The 18,894-nt window shown below is 61.9% G+C and overlaps 2 protein-coding genes across 2 annotated transcripts; one reads left to right on the top strand and one right to left on the bottom strand.

Moving 5' to 3' along the window:
* The first annotated feature begins 719 nt into the window (after nucleotides 1-719).
* Nucleotides 720-5,579, top strand: CBX8 (chromobox 8). Its single transcript, XM_042916053.1, has 5 exons — nucleotides 720-874; nucleotides 1,266-1,309; nucleotides 1,493-1,558; nucleotides 1,673-1,739; nucleotides 2,211-5,579. The coding sequence occupies exons 1-5, from the start codon at nucleotides 806-808 to the stop codon at nucleotides 3,108-3,110; spliced, it is 1,146 nt and encodes a 381-aa protein (XP_042771987.1). The 5' UTR covers nucleotides 720-805; the 3' UTR covers nucleotides 3,111-5,579.
* Nucleotides 5,580-9,079: 3,500 nt separating this feature from the next.
* Nucleotides 9,080-18,538, bottom strand: CBX2 (chromobox 2). The gene is made up of 5 exons (XM_042916633.1): nucleotides 18,452-18,538; nucleotides 18,336-18,379; nucleotides 17,274-17,339; nucleotides 14,794-14,896; nucleotides 9,080-13,373 (listed from the first exon to the last, which is right to left on the bottom strand). The coding sequence occupies exons 1-5, from the start codon at nucleotides 18,521-18,523 to the stop codon at nucleotides 12,069-12,071; spliced, it is 1,590 nt and encodes a 529-aa protein (XP_042772567.1). The 5' UTR covers nucleotides 18,524-18,538; the 3' UTR covers nucleotides 9,080-12,068.
* Between the last annotated feature and the right edge of the window lie 356 nt (nucleotides 18,539-18,894).

Genomic DNA, 18,894 nt, shown 5'->3' with positions numbered 1-18,894 from the left:
CGGGATGGGGCTGGCGGCGGCGGGGGAGGCCGTTGTCATGGAGACCGAGGGTCGGGTGTGCGGAAGGGGTGAGGGGGCCAGGAGGGAGCGGGGTCGGGGCGCGTGGCCGGCTCTCGGGGTGCCGGCGCGGCCCGCGGAGCCCCAGCACCTGTGCATTGTGCATTGTGCGGCGCGGGCGGCGGCTGTGGGGGGAGGGGAGGGCGCGAGTCCGCGCGGTGGGGGTGGGGCGGCCGGGGTCTGCAGAGGGGGCGGGGCCTGGCTGACACCACCGCGGGGGTCCCAGCGAGAGCCTTGGGGGACGCGGGGCACCGGAGGGACATCTTGGTGGCGGGGGAGGGGGCCCCGGCCAGGACAGAGGGTGGACGGCCCCCTCGCCAGCCCCGCAGACTGACAGCGGCCGGGCCCGCCCTCCCGGCGACGTCACTTCCGGCGGCGGCCCCCACCCCCTCGCGTTCAGTCTCTGGAGTAGCCTCGGACTCCGCCCCCTGGCGATTGGAACGCGGGTCACGTAGCAACGCGGGGGAGAAAGGGAGAGGGGCGTGGCCCGGAGCTCGCCCAATCGGCGCGCAGAGGCGCAGGCCCCAGCCGCTCCGCTTTAGCAACGTCGTTAGCAACACGTGGGGCCGGAGGAAGCGCGGGGCGGGAGGGGAGGGGGAGCGGGCGCGCGGGAGGGGGGCGGGGAGGGAGCGGGCGCGCGGGAGGGGGAGGAGAACTGACGTCAGCGGGAGAGTATTATGGTCTGTCGTGCGCTGGCTGCTGCTTTTCTGCTCCTGGAAGCGGCCAAGGGGGGAAGCGGCGAGTCAACATGGAGCTTTCAGCGGTGGGGGAGCGGGTGTTCGCGGCCGAAGCCCTCCTGAAGCGGCGCATACGGAAAGTAGGTACCCCCGGGCCTTGGACCGAGGCTGGCCGAGCCCTCCCCTCCCGGCCTGGGTTCCCTCCTCCTGCTGCAGCCCAGCTTCCCTTCCCCCAGGTCCCAGCAGCGGCCGCGGCCGTGGCGGCGGCGGCGGCGGCTCTGAGCCCAAGCGCTTTCCTTAGACTTGCAGCGATGCACAGATTGCATGGGTGGGGGGCGGGGTGGGGGGATGAATGCCGGTGCATGCACTTTGTGCAGCGTTTCGTGCAGGGGGTGATGCAGCGAGCGCGTGCCTTTCGCGATGGGATTTCGCGCATTCATTTGGTGCATGCATTTTTTGCATGCATTTCTTGTGTCCTCGTCATGCATTTCTCCCCTTGCACACACGCATTTTCCCCCTTTGCATCCGCAGGGACGCATGGAATACCTCGTGAAATGGAAGGGCTGGTCGCAGAAGTAAGTAGGTTATGTGCAATTCTCAACCCCAGACTGTTGTTCGGGAGGTTTCTTTCTTCCTCTTTTTCCCTTTACATTGAAATACAATACAATGCAACAAGAAAAGTTACAGACGTACACACACCCCCGCCGCTCTTTCCCTGTTCCCGGGACTGACGCCCATTTCTTCCTGATTTCCTCTAGGTACAGCACATGGGAACCCGAAGAAAACATCCTGGATGCTCGCCTGCTCGCAGCCTTTGAGGAAAGGTACAGGCCCTTTCAAGCCTCAGACTCTCACTTAGGAACATGGGTCCAACCTGGACTGGAGTCCCACTAGGTTCTTTACTCACACACCCCTTTCTCTTTCCTTCCTTTCTCTAGGGAACGGGAGATGGAGCTCTATGGCCCCAAAAAGCGAGGACCCAAACCCAAAACCTTCCTTCTCAAGGTAGGAGGGCAGTATCCAATGGTGGGCAGCAATGTTACAGTGTCATTTGTGGGGGGGGGAAGGGGGCTCTGAGGGCTTAGGGAGCTTTGGGGGTGTCCACTGCTCTTGGCTATTTGTAATCTAGGAAGGAGTCCCCAGACAGGCTGTCACCAGGTCAGTGGCAGTGCCCAGAGGTGTCTTGGGGGAAGGGGTTCAGCACACTAGGGTTCGGCCCACAGCCATCCCAAATAGACATATAATCAAATACAAGCAAGAAGTGCGCTTTCTGCAAATGGCTGCTTCCAGACAAATTCTCTGCTTCCCCCAGACTGCTGCCCCTAAGCCCCACCCCCACCCATAGAGAAATCCGGAGGCATCAGAGGGTGAAGCAGGGAGGCCCCCCCCCGCCCCCCCCCCACCCCCGCTGGAAGAAGGGTCCTGGGGGAGTGGGCAGGGCCCTGGTCTGCTCTTGACATGCCTTCTCTCTTGCAGGCCCAGGCCAAAGCAAAGGCCAAAACTTACGAGTTCCGGAGTGACTCGGCCCGGGGCATCCGGATCCCCTACCCTGGACGCTCGCCCCAGGACCTGGCCTCTACATCCCGGGCACGTGAGGGCCTTCGGAACATGGGTCTGTCCCCGCCGGGAAGCAGCAGCAGCACCAGCAGCACCTGCCGAGTGGAGCCCCCTCGGGACCGGGACCGAGAGCGGGAGAGGGAACGCGAGCGCGAGCGGGAACGAGAGAGGGAGCGGGAGCGTGAGCGGGGTACCAGCCGCACGGATGACAAGCCCAGCTCGCCGGGAGACAGCTCCAAGAAGCGAGGCCCCAAGCCCCGGAAGGAGCTCCTGGACCCCTCGCAGAGGCCCTTGGGAGAACCCAGTGATGGCCTCGGAGATTACCTCAAGGGCAGGAAGCTGGACGAGGCCCCTTCCGGGGCAGGAAAGTTCCCAGCTGGCCACAGCGTGATCCAGCTGGCCCGGAGGCAGGACTCGGACCTGGCCCAGTGCGGTGTGGCCAGCCCCAGCCCAGCCGAGGCCACAGGCAAGCTGGCAGTGGACACCTTTCCGGCCAGGGTCATAAAGCACAGGGCGACCTTCCTGGAGGCCAGAGGCCAGGGCACCCTGGACCCTGGTGGCCCTCGGGTCCGGCATGGCTCAGGCACTCCTGGCTCTGTGGGGGGCTTGTATCGGGACATGGGGGCCCAGGGGGGAAGGCCCTCCCTCATCGCCAGGATCCCAGTGGCCAGAATCCTGGGGGACCCAGAGGAGGAATCCTGGAGTCCCTCTCTGACCAACTTGGAGAAGGTGGTGGTCACCGACGTGACCTCAAACTTTTTGACCGTCACCATTAAGGAAAGTAACACGGACCAAGGCTTTTTTAAAGAGAAAAGATGAATTGCTGGGTGGGTGATCACAGGACAAGAGAGCAGGAGAGAGAGTGGGAGTGCAAACTTGGCCTAATGCTTTTTATTTCTGGGTGGGAGGCGGCCTTCCGGGCTGGCCCTGTCCCTAACTTCACATACCCCAGTCCTTTCCATTTCTCCTCCCTCCCCTCAGTTTTGGTTGGAAAGATTATCTCTAGAGTTATATTTTCTATTAGATGTAAATATGTTATTTAAGAAAAAATATCTAAATATATATATTTCAACTCTTGAAGTTGTTTTATTTAAACAAGCAGAGAGAGAGAGAGAGAGAGACTCAGCGTGGTTTAGTTGGGGCAGACGGGCTGAGTCGCCGCCCCTCAGCCACCCAGAGCACTAAGGAGTTTGGGGACCTAGGTACTGGACTCTGATCGTGTCTGGAGGGACTGGCCTACCCACTTCGCCCCTCCTCCCTTTTCCCACAGCCCCAAGGCAGACCCCTGGAACCAAGGCAGGACCCGGATTTTTTCTCTCTTCCCATTGGCCCACCAGGCCAACAAAAGATTAGCTCCCCAATCAGAAAAAAAGGGGGTGGGGTCAGTCTGTTTTGCCTTTTTTTTTTTTTAAGATTAAGAAGTCTGTTGGAAAAAAGTATTAACTTGAATAACTTTTGTGTGTGATGTTGAAGGTAAAAAGTTAGAGAGTTGCAGGTGGTTGGGGAACAGCAGATTACTACCCCCCACCCCCACCCCCGCCCCGGGGACCACACCGGGAAATGCACTTTAAGGGAGATGTGTGTGTTACACACGCAGATCAGATCGTGTGTATGTAATGTGGATAAACTCTCCCAGTTCCCTCGATTCCTTTCCTTACTCCACAGAAAGAAAAGAAACCCAGCGAATCTGTTTACATTCCCGAAATGCCAGGATAAATTGGGAGGATTGCATGTCAGTGCCCAGAGTTCGAGACAGTTGTTGTTTTACAGGAAAAGTGTTTGGGGGCGGACTTTTCCTTTTCGCGCACTCTAGCTTCGCCAGGAGAAGAGACGGTGGCCCCCACCTCCCAGGAAGAGTTGGACTAGCCTCACTCCCTCGGGGAGGGCGGGCCGCCGGCTCTCGGATGGACGCACGGCCACACAGGCCCACCCTGCGGGACCCACGGAGGGAGGCGCGGCGGCGGGCCCGGCCGGGAGTGCGGTGCAGGGTCTGGGCTCGGGGCTCTAGGAGCCGGGCAGGACTCGCCTCCCGGCGGCTCCGGCGGGCGAGGGGAAAGGAGGGGCGAGGCGAGGTTTTCATCCAAGAATGCGCATCAGAACTTTTGCTTTTTCCTCCCCCCCCCCCCACTTCTTAAGAGCAAAAGCTATAATTTATAGGCCTTTTCGATTCGCGGAGTGTTCTCTATTTGAACTCGACATTCAGACTCCGCCAAAGGGGGCGGGAGGAGCGGGAGTTGAAAAGAGACGGCCCGCGGCGGGGGAGGCCGTGCGCGGCGGCGGGGCCCGGGGCGCCCCCGTGCGCTCCAGGGACGCAGGACGCGCGCCCCTCTTTTGACTCGAAAGCACAAATCTGTCCTCCCCCCGCACACACACCTCCGTCCCTTGGAGGGCTGATCCTGCGGCCTCCCCGGCCTCCCCCGCACTTAAAGGGCTAGGGAGATCTGACTGCCCCCCTGCTTGTCGAGGGAGAGCAGGGGGGCCCGGCGCACGGGAGGAAGCACAGACTCGGGACGAGAGAGGCAGGGGGCCGGAGCTGGGGGGAGCTTCTGGATGGGGGTACAGAGTGGGCACGCCAGCCTTGTCCTCCGCACCCCCATCTTCCCACCTCCCTCTCTCCCCCAGACTTTCTTGCCTTTAAAGAGAGGGGGGTTAAAAAAAAAAAAAAAGGAAAAAAAGGGGAAAACGGTGTACTACATGATTTTATTTGTTTTTGAATATCAAATTGCGCCTATAAAGAGAAGCCCCTCGAATGGGGATTTTTATCTGCTCACATTTGTCAGACTGGTATTTTAGACTTTGTATAAAGAAGCGCCGTTGACCAAGTGTATCTATTTAGATGTGGACGCTGTTTTCAGACGAAGCTTCTTCGAAGGGGCATGTCTGTTACCCAGTGGACGGTAACTCGGGGACGCGTGTCTTTACCTGGCTGCCGCCTTCCTTTTGTCCCTCGCCCTCTTGGCTCCCGTGTCCCTCCCTCGGGGCTGACTTTGCCCCTTCCCTCCGACGTTCCTTGGCCAGCCTGGTTCTGCTCCCGGAGCCCCCTCTGTCCGCCGTCTGTCCGTGGCCGTGCGTGTGTGTCTTCTCCGCTCGCTCTTGCGACGCTGACCTGGGGGGTGGGAGGGCGGGGGCCAGGGCCGCTTGGCTGGGAGTCTGCAACCGCGCGGGATGTGCGCGCGTGTTGGGTTTATTTAATTCTAAGATGTGTACAAATCTCGAATCGACCCCCGCCTCAGCTCAAGAGTGAAGCTTCGGTACCTATCTTCTGCGGTCGTGAATGTCTGTACCCAATACCGCTTTCTACGTGTTTAAATATATATACTTTGTAAATAGAGACGTGTCTCGGTTTTATTGTTTTCTCCGCCCCCCCCCCCCAACTCGAGCAGAGGGAAGCGTAGCCCCGGGAGAGAGGACCCTTTCTTCCTCTCTCCTTGCCCATCCCACCCAACCCCACCTTGGGCCCCGTGGGCCCAGGAGGATCCCCGCGCCGCCAAGGCCCTTCCCCAACCGGGGGAACTTCCCAACTAGGGGAGGGGGGAGAGACGGGCCCCGGAGGGAGCGGGGTGTGACCCTCCTTAGCCTCCTGGGGTGGGGGGTGGGGGTCGTGCCTTTCCTCACCCAGCGGCCGCGTTTCTCTGGGGCCCAGGTGGAACTCGGGGACCCCAGGAGGACGGGCGCGACCTCTCGGGTCCCCTTTCTTCTGGCGGGGCTTCCCCCCGCGCGCCCCACCCCTAGGCCCGACGTCGCTGGTCCCCGAGGCCCGGGCGCCCCCAAGCCGCGCGCCCCGGGTCATTCGGCCTGCTTCCCGGTGCTGTCGCGGGACCCGCCCCCCAGACCCACCCAGCCTCGCCAGCGCTCCCCGAAATGCAGCGCCTCGCGCCTATTGATTGAGGAATTGAATTCGCGGGTATTGCTAGGCAACTGACTGCTTGGAGCCGGCGCAGAGCAGGCTGATGTGATTAGTGAACCTGGGCTGCCGCGGCGCAGCCCCGCGCCCCCCGCCCCCCGCCAGCATCGCCGTCCCCGGCCTTCCTGGGGTGTAAAAGCCCCAACGCCGGGCGAGGCGCGGTCGGGGGAGAGCAGAGCGCAGGGTGGGGATGGGGGGGTTCTCGGCCCTTCCCGGCCCAAGAAGACTTTGCTGGGCGCGGGCGTGGGGCGGCAGAGGAGAGCCGCCTCCCGGACCCCAAGGCGGCCACCGCAAAGTCCCAATACCTCCCCCGAAGCCGCCGCGGGCCTTGTCGCGCAGGGAAGCCCCGACCTAGGCGCCCTGGCAGAGCGCGAAGGGAGGGGCGTGGGGACGCGTTCGCCCGCGCATCTTCTGTCCTCGGCCAACCGATTGGGGACCCCGCCCTTGACGGTGCTCTCCGCGCCTCCTTCCCCAATTCTGAGAGCCCAGTGGGAGGATCCGGGAGGTGGGGAGCGACCTGCGCCGGCGGGGAGGTGGGGGGGGGGGTGGTGGGGGTGGGAGGCTCTGGGCAGCGGGTCTCGGGGCCTTGAGCGCCCTACGGGCTTGAGGGGCCCGCGCCCTCTGCGGGCGGAGTCCGGGGCGGGGATGGAGTGGGGAGGCCGGCGAGGGGCGCGGAGGGCGACCAGCCCCTGAGCTGTGGCCCAGCTGCTCGGCCGGGACTCCCTCAAGCGACCTCTCCCGGGCGTCTGGACAGCGGAGTGGGCTCATGTTCGGGAAGAATGGAGGGCTCCGACTCAGCCCCCACTTCCCGGCCACCTGGGCACCGGCACCCTCTGCGTTGACCGAGAGCTCCTTCCGCGGTCTCCGTTCCCTGGGCAGGTTCTCCGGGAAAGCGACCAGGGGGGGAGGCCTTGGCCCGCGGTGCCGCCTCCGTCCTGGGTCGGCTCGCCTGCGTCCCTAGGGCCGGGCCGGCTCCTGTGGCTGCCGCCGGTTGAACTGGAATCTTTGTGGCTCTCTGTCCCTTTGGTGCTCACAGCGCACGGATCCTGGTCGAGGCCCTGTGCTGTGCGCGCGAGACCCGACGGCGAGAAGGCCGGCACCGGGCGTTTCGGGGGCTCAAGCTCTGATTTCCTCCTCTCACCAAAAAGTCCTCCAGGCCCAGAGGGGGCCTCGGATCCAGCTGGAGTCTGGGATGGGAGCTGCTCCGTGCTTGGCGGCGCTCCACGGCGTCCAGCCTCGGGGGCCTGGACACGGGGAAGAGGCCGTGGGTTGGGGCCGGGGCTTTCTTCCCAAGACTTCGGAATTGGAGGTAGCCAGGGGCACCCGGGAGCAGTCGGGGTGGGGATCGCGCCATTCGGTTCCCGGGGGCAGCTCGGAGCCCGAGGTGGGGACTGTCCCCCCGCGCGTCCCAAGAGCCAGAGGCTCGAACTCCGCGGGTCGCGCGCGCCCTCTAGAGGCGATGGCCTCAGTCCCTCTCCCGGCGCCCACCCCCTCCCGGCCTTTCGATTCGCGAAGTGCCTTCCTGGGTTTCCAAATGAGCCGGGAAAGACTCGTCTCCCCCACCCAAAAGCGCGCCACAGTGGGCCACGGTGGGCGCCCCCTCTGCGCCCCTCCCTTGCGGACAGGAAGGGGGTGTTCAGCCGGCGGGATCCGCGTCCTCGGAGCCTTGCTGACCCATCGCGCCAGGAGCCCTGGGGCTGGACCCGACAGCGCGGGGCTGAGTCCGGGGGGAGGCCGAGGGCCGGGCGGGGGCCCTTGGCAGCCCAGCCCATTCTTCTGGGAAGGCGGTGGATTAGGCCATCAGATCAGCGGCGCAGAAACGAACAAAGGCCCGTGTGGGTCAGGGCCCCGCACCCGTCTGGCGGAGCCTCTGGACAACCGGGCTCCGCTCGGCTTGCCTACTCCTCCCCGGCCATCCCCACCCCTTCCCGCAGCTCTCAAAAGCCATAGAGAGAGGACAGGACGCCTAGCGTCATCCCTGCCCACCTTCTCCAAAACAAAACAGCTCCAGCGTCTGCAGGGACAGCGAAAGAACAGGCCTGGAGCCCTCCCTGCAAGAGCCTCACGTCAAATCCTCAGGCCTCTTCTGGAGAGTGGGCTGCGTTGGTATTTGTGGTGGGAAGCTCTGCCGGAAGGAAAACGTTCAGGCCTTTGCCCCAACTAGCCTTTCAACTAGTGGTGGCCAGCAGCCAGACCCCTCTTCTGCCTCCACTTCAAAGGGAGCTCGGTTCTCCCTGGAGGCTGAAATTTATGAACAAATTCGTGCGTTGGGTGATGCAAACCTTACAGACCCAGGGAAGGTTCGTAATGAGCAATCATCTCTTTATGATGAGCTACGAGCGAGGAGCACAGTAGCAGCAGGGACTGGAAGCCTCTGGAGCGCCACGGTGACTCCCGTGGGACTTTATAGCTGGTGCCCCACGTGGTGGACTCTAGGGTTTGAGTAACTTTCCAACACAGGATCTTTCTTTTTTCTTTTTTACTTAAAACGTCACTTTCTGGGAGAGGTTTCAAAGTGAGTTTATTCTGTATGGCAGCGTCCCTGGCTTCTACCCACAAAGTGCCAGTAGCGACCAACACTGCCCCTGCCCCCCAGTTGTGACAGCCAGAATCCTCTCCAGACGTTTCCAAATCACCCCGTGTAAACTGCCGATGGAGGGGTTCACCTTGAGAATCAACCCCATCCCTTTGTTGAGAAAACAAAACAAAACAAAACACCTTTTTCTGCTCTCCGGGAAAGGGGCTATAACCCTCTCCGAAAGCTTTGGTTTTTGTTTTTGTTTTGGTCCCATGATTCAGTCTGTGTCCAGAGATGGCTTTTGCCTCAAGAAAGGGAAAGTGAAGGCAATTGTTCCCAGGCATCACTCACGAGGTACACCAGGCGGACAAGTGAAAAACAGTATTTATTGGTATACTAAAAATTAACAGAAAGTAAGACAAAAACCTGACACCATTCACTAATGTCTTTCCCCTGCAAAATAAATTAACGTCAAAAAAACCCCAAAAAACAAAAAACCTGCAACGTATGCCTAGTGTTAGTTCTCCAAAAATACTAGAAAAGCAACCGAATCTTTAGATGTATTTGAGCAAAATATCTGGTCATCTAGGCACACTACTTTGCCCCTCCTCCCACCCCTCCCCCCAAACCACTGTGGGCTTCCTGGGGGAAGCATTCTCTCTAACTGGTAGGTCCTGATTGAATATGGGGGCTGGGCTGCTCTGATTTCAACAAAGATCGTAAGCTTCCCAGGGCCATAACCTATTCACTTTTGTCCTTTTAAAAAAGCGAACAGCCGTAGTTTAAAGCAATTAGGAGTGGCGTACATGAATTTCTTTTTTTAATTAAAAAACACAAGTCAAGCCAGCAATCGGCACTGGTCCAAAGCTCTGGTCCTTCCCATCTCCCCCTAATGAAACCTCTAGGCCCAGGTCAGAACTTTGAGCGTAACCGAAACAAGGAACGCTCTTTTTGGTACCAAAAAATATATATAAAAATAGGTCAAATCCTCTTAAGAGGACAGACTGGGCACTTCTTCCTATCCGTTACGAGCAAACAAAGACACGACAGTATGAAAACACCCACTCAGCATACACTGTGATGCGGTCCACGGAGAAGACCCTGCAGATTAAAGAAACGAGGGGTCTCGAACCAGACGGAACTGATGGATGCCCAGCCACACACACACCCGCCCACCCACACGCACACCACACACATGTACACATAGCAGCAAATAAAAAAGTACTACTTTTATTGGTAAACGTGACGGTCAACTCTTCAGTGAAGGCAGTCATGCCTGCACGCGTGCGCACACACACACACACCCTTTTGAACACGAACCACGTGAAGTCAGAAGCACCAGAATGAAAACCACACAACACAGCAAGGCAAAGTGGCTGGGAGTAAGGTGTTTGCAGATTCGACTTTGGGATTATAGTAGCTGGTAAACAGAAAGGCACCGCATCGGGGTTTGGTGCAGACACACGTTTGTCCGACAGCTCACGGGAGCCCGGGCTGTCCCAGAGGCCTGGGGAGCCGCTGCTGGCCTGGCTTTGCCGCCTCTGAGGCAGCACAGTGCCTGGCACAAAAGGAGCTGAAAACCCAGGAGCCGGTGAGCCCCCCTGAGGGGGAGCCCTCTCTTCACAGCCAGGGAGCACGTGGGTGCCTGGGAACCGGAGGGGGAGCTGGTGCCAGTGGCCCAGTGTGCCGGGACCCCTTTCTTCCAGACCGTGCAGTGCGAGCCGCGATCCCTCCCTCCCACTTTCCAGCTTTTAGCCTGGCTGTCTGGGACCCCCAGCCCTCCGGGTCTGCCAAGATGGGCACCCCTCCCTGCCGCAGCCCAGCACAGCTACCGCGCAGGAAATCTGGAAGCTACATCCGGATGCCCCTTGACGAGGTCCTGGACACGTGTCTGTCCCCAAAGGCACACTGTTGAAATCGATTCAGGTTCACAAAAGCCATCTTTCTATTTGGCGCGCAGGGTGAGGGACTAGGGGGGCTGGAGGTCTGGCAGGCGCGCCCCTCAGGGAGCAGAGCCCGCTGTGTAAGTCTGGGCTCCCCTGTGATCAAGGCAACAGGACAGAGGGCATGCCCACACCTGCTGGCTGGCCGTCACTGTCACTGACAGCCGAGGCAGAGGAGGACCCACACCTCCACTCTTCTTTTGGCATCACAAAGACCCAGCGTCCCCACTCCTTGACCCACCTTTCTGCCACAGGCCACACAAGACAGCTCCCAGACTCGGCTGTCTGGGGGCAGGCAGATTTGCCCTTTCCTGGGGGCCCTCCAACAGGTGGGGCGCCCAAATTGTGCCCCACTTCCAAATGGTCCGAGGGTACAGCCTTGCAGCTGGGAGGGAGCACACGGAACCCCCAAAGGCGGGAGGGATTGTCAGGGAGCAGGGCGGGGGGTGTCCACCTGGGGGGAGAGGCCGCCGTGGGAGGGAGCTGGGCTAAGCGTCTGCCCACACTCCCACTTTCCAGGGGCTCTCAGAGGCCCTCTGTGGGACCCCGGCTGGGCTGTCCTGGCACGAACGGCAGAAAGGAGGGCAGCCAGAGACACCCTTCTGCTTCTCCCCATAATGGGGAGGCTCTAGATCAAACAGCTACGAGACGGGCCCCTCCCAGATCTGACTTCTAAGACATTTCGGTGCCGCAGTCGTTAACCTGAACCAGGCTTACAGGGCACCAAGGGAGGTCTGCAGGGCTCCCGAGCACGGCTACAGCCAGCCTACATTCAGGCCACGGCCCTCTGGTGTCGACATGGGGACAGGGACAAGGAGGCAGGCAGACCCCCGGTCCTTGGCAGCTCAGGCACTGAGGGGAGTCCTGACTGGTGAGGTCCCTTACCTGGCCCACGGCCCATCTTCTAAAAACCTAGCTGAGCCCGCACGCCGTCCTTCAAGGCCCGACCCCCCCCTCCACCCCAACTTCCCAGTACACGTTCCTTCCCCACCGCCGGGCAGGAACGACCAACTGGATCTCTCCTCTAACAGCCGCGCCCCTGGGAAATCCAGAGGAAAGCTGACCACTACTCTGTCATCACAAGCCAGGGAGAGCGGTTCAAACAGCCAACAGGGGACGGCCTTGAGAAACGTTCAGCCAGAGACCCGGGAGGCAGACTTCCTGAGGCATATGGGAAGTGAAAGCAGAGGCCCAGAGGTAGAAACGAGGGCAAGGCCAGGCCTTGGCAAGGCATCAAGGTACGACCCTGCCTGAAGCCACAGGCAGGGCCTCGGGGAGTCCCCTCCAAGCCTGCCCTTGAAGGAGGCTACCCGGACCCTGGGAAGGGCCCGGGGTACAGGGCCATCATCAAAGCAAAGCCAGAGGCCAGAGAAGGGCAGGCAAGAGCCGGGCAGCCAGGCGGCTACGGGGCATCAGTAATGTCTCAGGTTGAAGAAGCCCACGCTGGTGGGGGACTCCTTCACCGTGACTGTGATGAGGTTGGCGGTGACGTCGGTGACAAAGACGTGCTCGATGAGGCTGCGGGTGGGCTTCCAGTCCTGGCTGGTCTGGACAGACACAGACAGGTTCTGTCCAGCGCCGGGCGGGGAGGCCGGGTCGGGGTCGGAGTCGGAACTGCTGTTCTCCTCTCCGGTGCTCATCTCGGACGGCAAGGCCGCCTTGCGCACTTCTCCGGGGCCCGTGTGGCCCTCCTGCCCACCGGGGCCCGAGCTGCCTTTGACACAGTCCCTCTTGCCTGCAGGGGTGGGCAGAGCGGCCCCCCTAGAAGCCGGCTTCTCACTCTTGTTGGTGTCGGAGGACACGCTGGCCCCACTCCCCCCGGGGGGGGCGCCCCCGGCGCTCTTCCCAGTGGCCGGGTTGGTGGCAGGGACGCCCTTGGTGGCCGCAGCATGGCGGGCAACCACACCCACCCCCGGTGTGCCGTTCTTGACACTCTGTAAGTCCAAGACCTGGGGGCTCAGCTCCTGGGCGGGTGCGGGCTGGGGGCCCAGGCACCCCGCAGGGGCCTTGCCACCGCTGTGGACATAGGGGGGCCCCCCCGCACTCCCTCCTTTCTGCTCCACAGTCCCGCTGCCAGGGGCCTTTGGGGCTTTGCTTCCCGGGGGGCTCATCCCCAGCTCCCCCTTCTGCGTCCTCACCTTGAGGTCCAGCCCGAGGCCGCACTTGCTGGCGGTCTGGGCCTTGAGCGCCAGTCTGCTGGCGGCCTGGGCCTGGCTCTGGCTCATTCGGTTCATGTAGTGCACAATGGAGCTCTGCCAGCTGATGCCACCGCGGCTGGGACTGCCAGCCACGCCTTTCATGAGGCTGGCCAGGTTCTCCGGGCTGGCCACGGCGCCGGGGCCACCGCAGGCCTCCTTGGCGTGGGCCTTCAGGGCCGCCAGGCCCGCCACGGGGGCGCTGAGTGGCGGGGGCAGCTTGCCGGCCGGCGTCCCCAGGTCCTTCCGGGCGGTTTTCAGCACCTTGGCCAGGCTCACGGGTCTCCGGGCCGCCTTCTGCTCTGGGGGCAAGGGCTTGCGGCCTCGCTTCTTCCGGACGGGGTCCTTCAACTCAGGCTTGGCCACCAAGATCTGGGCCTTCTTCTGAGGCACCGGGTGGGTCTCGCGGCCCCGGGGACCCCTCTTGGCGTCTAAGTCGCTGTCTTCGTCTTCGTCCGAGGAGGTGGAGGAAGACGTGGACGAAGACGTGGAACTGCTGGACTTGGAGGGGGCGTCGGGTTCCTGCAAAGAGAACGGGAGGGGTCACCACCTCCACGGCCGGGCCCCCGGCGTCCAGAGGGCGTCAGACGCCTCCAAGCCAAACCTCTGGTGGGTTCCACAGGAGAGGAGCCGCCAAGAGGGAGCGACTTCTCGGCACCTCGCTCCAGAAAAGTTTGCAAAGTCCTCCCGAGAGTCCGTGGAATGCAGTTGAAAGCAGAACCAACAGCACCAAAAACCCCAGGTGGGTCAGGAAGTCAGGGCAGAGTCAGCGCGGTCGCGTCCCCGGCACTAGGGTCGTGATGGGGACAGACTCCGCTGCACACAGGTCAGAGGGGAAAGCGCAGGGCAACCCAACTCACGGGCCTCGGGCCAGGAGGCAGGAGAAGATGTGCAAGGGCTCCGCCATCGAACGCAAGAGGACACCCTGCTGCAGTCGTCACGCTTCCCAAGGTGACCCCTTCAGAACATTCCAGCGACCAGGAAAACAAACTGCTGCCCTCCCATCTCCTGGGCGTCTCCCCACGTGCAAGTAACGCAGCCCGCTTCCCACTGACTTGGCGTCTCAAGAGGCGCACCGTAGGGAGGCCGAGCCAGCACGGGCTCCCTGCGGCAAAGCTCGCCTGCCTTCGGCGGGGGACAATCCAGGGCCGCCCAGAGCCTCAGGGCCTCCTCGTCCAGCCAGGCCCACCGCCTCGATGCCACTTCCGTGGTCCCCAGTTGGTGGGAGCCCGAGCCACAGGGCTGGCCTGGGTCGCCTCCCTCCTTAAACACCCCACAGTCTCCCACATGGGACCCCCCCCCCCCCAAAGCTTAAAGCAAGGTTTCCACAGCCTCCCACAAGGGCGGTTTTTGTAAGCGACTGAGCTCTGGGCCACAGTGTGTCGTTTTGAGATCCTGGGGCAGGGCCCTCGAGAAAGGAATGTAAGACACGGTCAAGACCGAGGCCCTGACCCTTTCGCTCCATGCTGCCTCGGAACTGAAGGCAGGACGCTGCCACCGCCCCCAAGTGCGCGTGTACCCGCGAACTGCCCTGGTTAGTTGTGTCTATTCAGTGAATGTACAAGAGCCTACGGTGTCCTTCCTGTTCCTGTGAGCCACCAGCAGTGAGACAGTGGTCAGCAGACAAGTCTGACTCTGCCGCCCACTAGAAAGGAGTGTAGGAAGGACACAGAATGAACAAGAAACCGGCTTTGGAGGGGGTCGGCCAGCGCAGGGCCCTGCTGGGGGCGGGGGCAGGGGCAGGAGCTGGGGCTTGCTGTTGCCCCCTGCTGGCAGAGGCACAAGTGAGGAAGGAAGCCTGAGGCCGGGGTCTTCTGAGCAAGGGAACGACCTCTGCGGCCACAGCAACCCCATCCCTGTTCCCCAAAGCCCTCAACCCTCCCGCCCCACCCAGAGAGAGCGCCGGGAGGGAAGGAGCCACGTCAGGCCAGCGGCCACCCACCTTGAGCTTGGAGTGCCGGCTACAGGACATCACCGTGTGCTTCCTGGGCCTGCCCCTCGGCCGCTTGCCTCGCTTCCGGTTCTGCACCTCCTTCTCGTGTTCCCTTAAGACAGGCACCAATCAGGGTGGGAGAAGCCCCGCACCCACACCCCCTCCCACCACACGGGAACCCCAGGGCTTCAAACAGCCCGACACTCAGAGCCTCGGGTAGCTGATCGCCACCTTCACCGCCAACACCTGGGCCGTCAGTTAACGTATCCACCGCAGAGGTCTACACCCTCCGCTGTGCGATATGCTTATTGTTTTCCATCGCTCCGTTTCATTTGCAAAAGCGAGAGAAATTCCAGCAAAGCTGGGAAAGGAACACTTCTCCGGTTTTCTGACTCCCCTTCAGACAAACCTGTGCTAACCGCGGTTACTTCCTGCAGGAAAAACGTTTTATGGAACTTCTAAAACGCAGCCCGCTAGGGGCCAGAACTCCCACGTGGTGAGACCCCACCATTGCAAACGAGAGACCCAGGCAGGGAGACAAGGACCACGGGCCCCAGCCTCTGCCTCTCCGCAGCTGCACCACGCTCACACGTCCCCGGGGCACAGGTCGGGGGGACCAAGGACTCTGCTCTTAGAGCCGGTGCCCCTGGTACACAGTTCCCTCCCCGGTTCCTCTTCCTAGGACCTCGCTGTTCCTAGACAGTATCCTAGATTGGGAGCACTGGAGGCGCCCAGTCCCGAAGTGGCTGGGGCTCAAAGCTCACACCTCCGGGAGGACATCTCCAGTCAGCTCGGGAACCCCTGGGACTCAGGGTCGTAAAGCCAAGACAGCCGCCTCCTGCCACCCCCAGAGGAAGCTTGTACTTCAGGGCACCCCTGGGGAAGAGGCTCAATCCGGAGAAGCTTCCCGGTAATTAAAAGAGACAAACATCACCTCGTTGGGGCCCGAAAGGGCATCTCTCAAAGAATCCAGTGAGTATAATCAGATAGAGCTCAGAGTCCAAAGCGGCCCCTAACTGGTCTCCTAAAAGGGCAGGGCCGTCTCAGGGTCTCCTCTGCCGATACGTTAACCTCACCTGCAGATTCTGAACCTCAGGCTTGCCCTTAAAAATGCCACATTACCCCACACCAAGCATGTGACTGCCAGCTCCTAGCTTCCAGGGGTGCGGGTTCTTCTGGGCGCAGAGGGGAAGGGAGACACCCACCTCCTCTGATTTCTCTCCCCCATGATGGAAACCAGACTACCCCGTACTTCGATCCTTACACCTCTTGGACACTTGCTAACCCCCAGTTCTTACCTGCCGTGCAATAATCCAAAGTAAAGTTAAGGACACACCCTCTCTCAACAGTTAGGATGCTGTCTCGCAGAGAAATGGACCAGATGCCCCCCCATCCCCCAACCTCACTTACAAGACCCGGATTATGAATTATAGAGTAGATGATCAGATATCAGGTTATTGATAAGCTTTTCCAAAGGTATTCAAGCAAGTTTAGGCTCACCTCGTGTTTGCTCACCCTGCCAAAAGCCTAGCTTTATTTTCTTCCTGTTGTCATGGCCTCTCTGGGAAGACCAAAAACACCATGCTTCAGTGGGGGGCGGGGGGAGTGGGTTAAAAAGTGGACCAGAGAACACGCTGGCCAGACTGACCCTAGACGGGCAAGTTTTTGGGCAACTAACCCATCTGCCTCTATCAACAGGGCAAGCCCCAGCAAAGCACCCACACCTTGCCTCCACCAGCATGCTCGGGAACAGCACCCCCCACCCCCGGACCCTCGGGCCAGGGTGGGAGGCCCACCCGTCGCCTGCCCCTCACCCCCCCTTTGCCTGAGGTCAAAGGAGGTCTCTCTCAACGCCAGTCTCCTATCTAAAAGAAAAGATGACACCTATTATTATTACAAGAGCAAATTCGTCCCGAGACTGGCAAGGGCAACGCGCTCAGTCCCACCTGGCTCACAGCTTAGACGTGTTGTTTCCAGCACAGAATACCACAGCAGCCGTAACTTTTTGCTGTGCTGTTTGGGCTCCCTCTCTGAGCCTTCTCTTGCCCAACGGCACCCTCAGGCAGCACCGGGCAGCCAGGTCACTAATTTTATGGCAAACCTGTCATCCTGGTTTTTCTTAGCGCTGTTAGCAAATTACTCAACAAAAAAGGCCGACCAGAGGAACCAGAACTTTTCACAAAGGAACCGAGAAGGTTCGTTTTTGCACGCGTGGCTGTCAGAAAGGCCCAAAGCAGCACTAACTCAGTGACTTCTTAGGTCTGGACACATGCGGGCCAGCCGAGGGAAGGTGGGGTAGGGTCTCATCTGGGACCTCGGGGCTTGCTGCACCTTCAGACATGGGACAGAAGGTCCTCTGGTGACCACCGCTACTGGAACTCAGACCACAGCACAAGCCCCGGACCCCTGGAAGGCCAGCACGGCTCTATGATAGGCCACTGTGTCCCCAACGCTGTCCCCCTTCCCACACGTGGTGTTAACTTTCTCACTTCTTCTGGAAGGCCAGGAGCAGCCTCGGGTCCAGGATATTTTCCTCTGGCTCCCAGCTGTTGTGTCTGGAAAAGGAAAAAACAAGGTGTCGAGAAACACCAGACAGGCAGTGACCAGCTACTTCAGAAAACAGCCGGAGTGGGGTTGCCCTGTCGCCCTCCAATCCCTGCTGGGGGCAAGGGCACAGGGGTGCTGGGGCAGAGTGCCCCCAAGTCCTACCCGTGGCCAGGATGAATTGCTGGAGACTGGGGGTCTTGAAGCCAACACCTTAGCCTCAAACTCAAAGGGAAACCACCACCTCCACCCCCAATTCACATTAGGCTTCAGGAAAACTCCACGGTCTCCCCCCCCTGGGAGGAAAACGAATCCCAGTGAAATGGGAAGTAGCCGGGAGGGAAGCCCCCAAACCCTGGCCCGGATCCAGGAAGGGAAGGGAAGGCCGCTGCAGGATGCAGGGAGGGGAAGGCCGAGGGGCACAGCAGCGCAGCCCAAAGATTAAGAACAATGTGGCTGGCGCCCAAGTGAGCGCGGGCCAGGGCACCGGGAGGGGAAAGCAAAGAAAGAAAAGTGGGGGCCGGGAAGAAACGGGAAACCGGTGGGCCCAAGGAGCTGTAAACAGAGCCCCTTCCGGGGATGCCAAACACCCTTCCTTACTTTAAAAGGGGGAGAGAGAGGAAAAAAAAAAAGGAGTCCTACGTCCATCAATAGAAAGCTCAGGTTACAGCGGGGAAAATGTGGACGGGAGGAGGGGGGCTCGCGTCCCGCGCGGAGGGCCGGGGCGGCCCGGGGGCACAAGCAACAAATGGGCGCGGGAGGGAAGCGGGCCGGGGGCGCGGGGTCCGGGCCGCGGCCGGAGGGGCTTCCGGGGGAGGCCGTCAGCCCCGCGCCCCGCGGGCCCGTAAACAAAGGGCGGCCCCGCGCAGGCTGCGCGCCCCCTTCCCGCCGAGCCCGCGGGGACCCCGCGAACTTCCCGCCCAGCGCGCCGACGCCCCCGCCCCCCCGCCCCCCGGGGCCGAGGTGGCGCGGGCGGGAAGGCGGGCGCCGCCGCGTCGGGGACTCACTTGGAGGACCAGCCGCGCCACTTGACCAGGTACTCCAGCTTGCCCTGCAGGGAAAGAAGAGGCGCGTGAGCCGGGGCGGGAGGGCGCGGAGAGGGCGCGGGCCGGGCCGCACGCACCTTGCGGAGCCGCTTGCTCAGGATGCACTCGGCGGCGAAGACCTGCTCGCCCACGCTGCTCAGCTCCTCCATGCTGCCGCGCGCGCCCGCCCCGACCGCGGCGCCCGCCGCTCCCCGCTCCCCGCGCCGCCGCCGCCGCCGCCGCCGCCGCCACCGCCGCCGCGCGCCCCGCCGGCCGCACACAAAGCACCGCCCCCGCCCCGCGTAGGGCCCGCCCCGCGCACGCGCACCGCCGCCGCGTCCCCGCGCCGCGCCCGGCCCGCGCCCGCCCCCGCGGGCCACCCCCGTCCGGCGCCGACCAATGGGAGAGCGGGGGCGGGCGCGGGGCGGGGCGCGCATTGTTCGCGGCGGGCTCGGCCTCGCGCCCGGGGCCGGGGTCCCGCGCGCGCGCGGGGGCCGGGCCCGGGGTTGGGGGTGGGGTGCGTGTGGGTCCCTCGCGGGGA

The sequence above is a fragment of the Panthera leo genome, chromosome E1 (assembly GCF_018350215.1).
Source record: "Panthera leo isolate Ple1 chromosome E1, P.leo_Ple1_pat1.1, whole genome shotgun sequence".
NCBI lineage: Eukaryota > Metazoa > Chordata > Mammalia > Carnivora > Felidae > Panthera > Panthera leo.
This window is presented reverse-complemented; position numbering and strand designations above follow the sequence as displayed.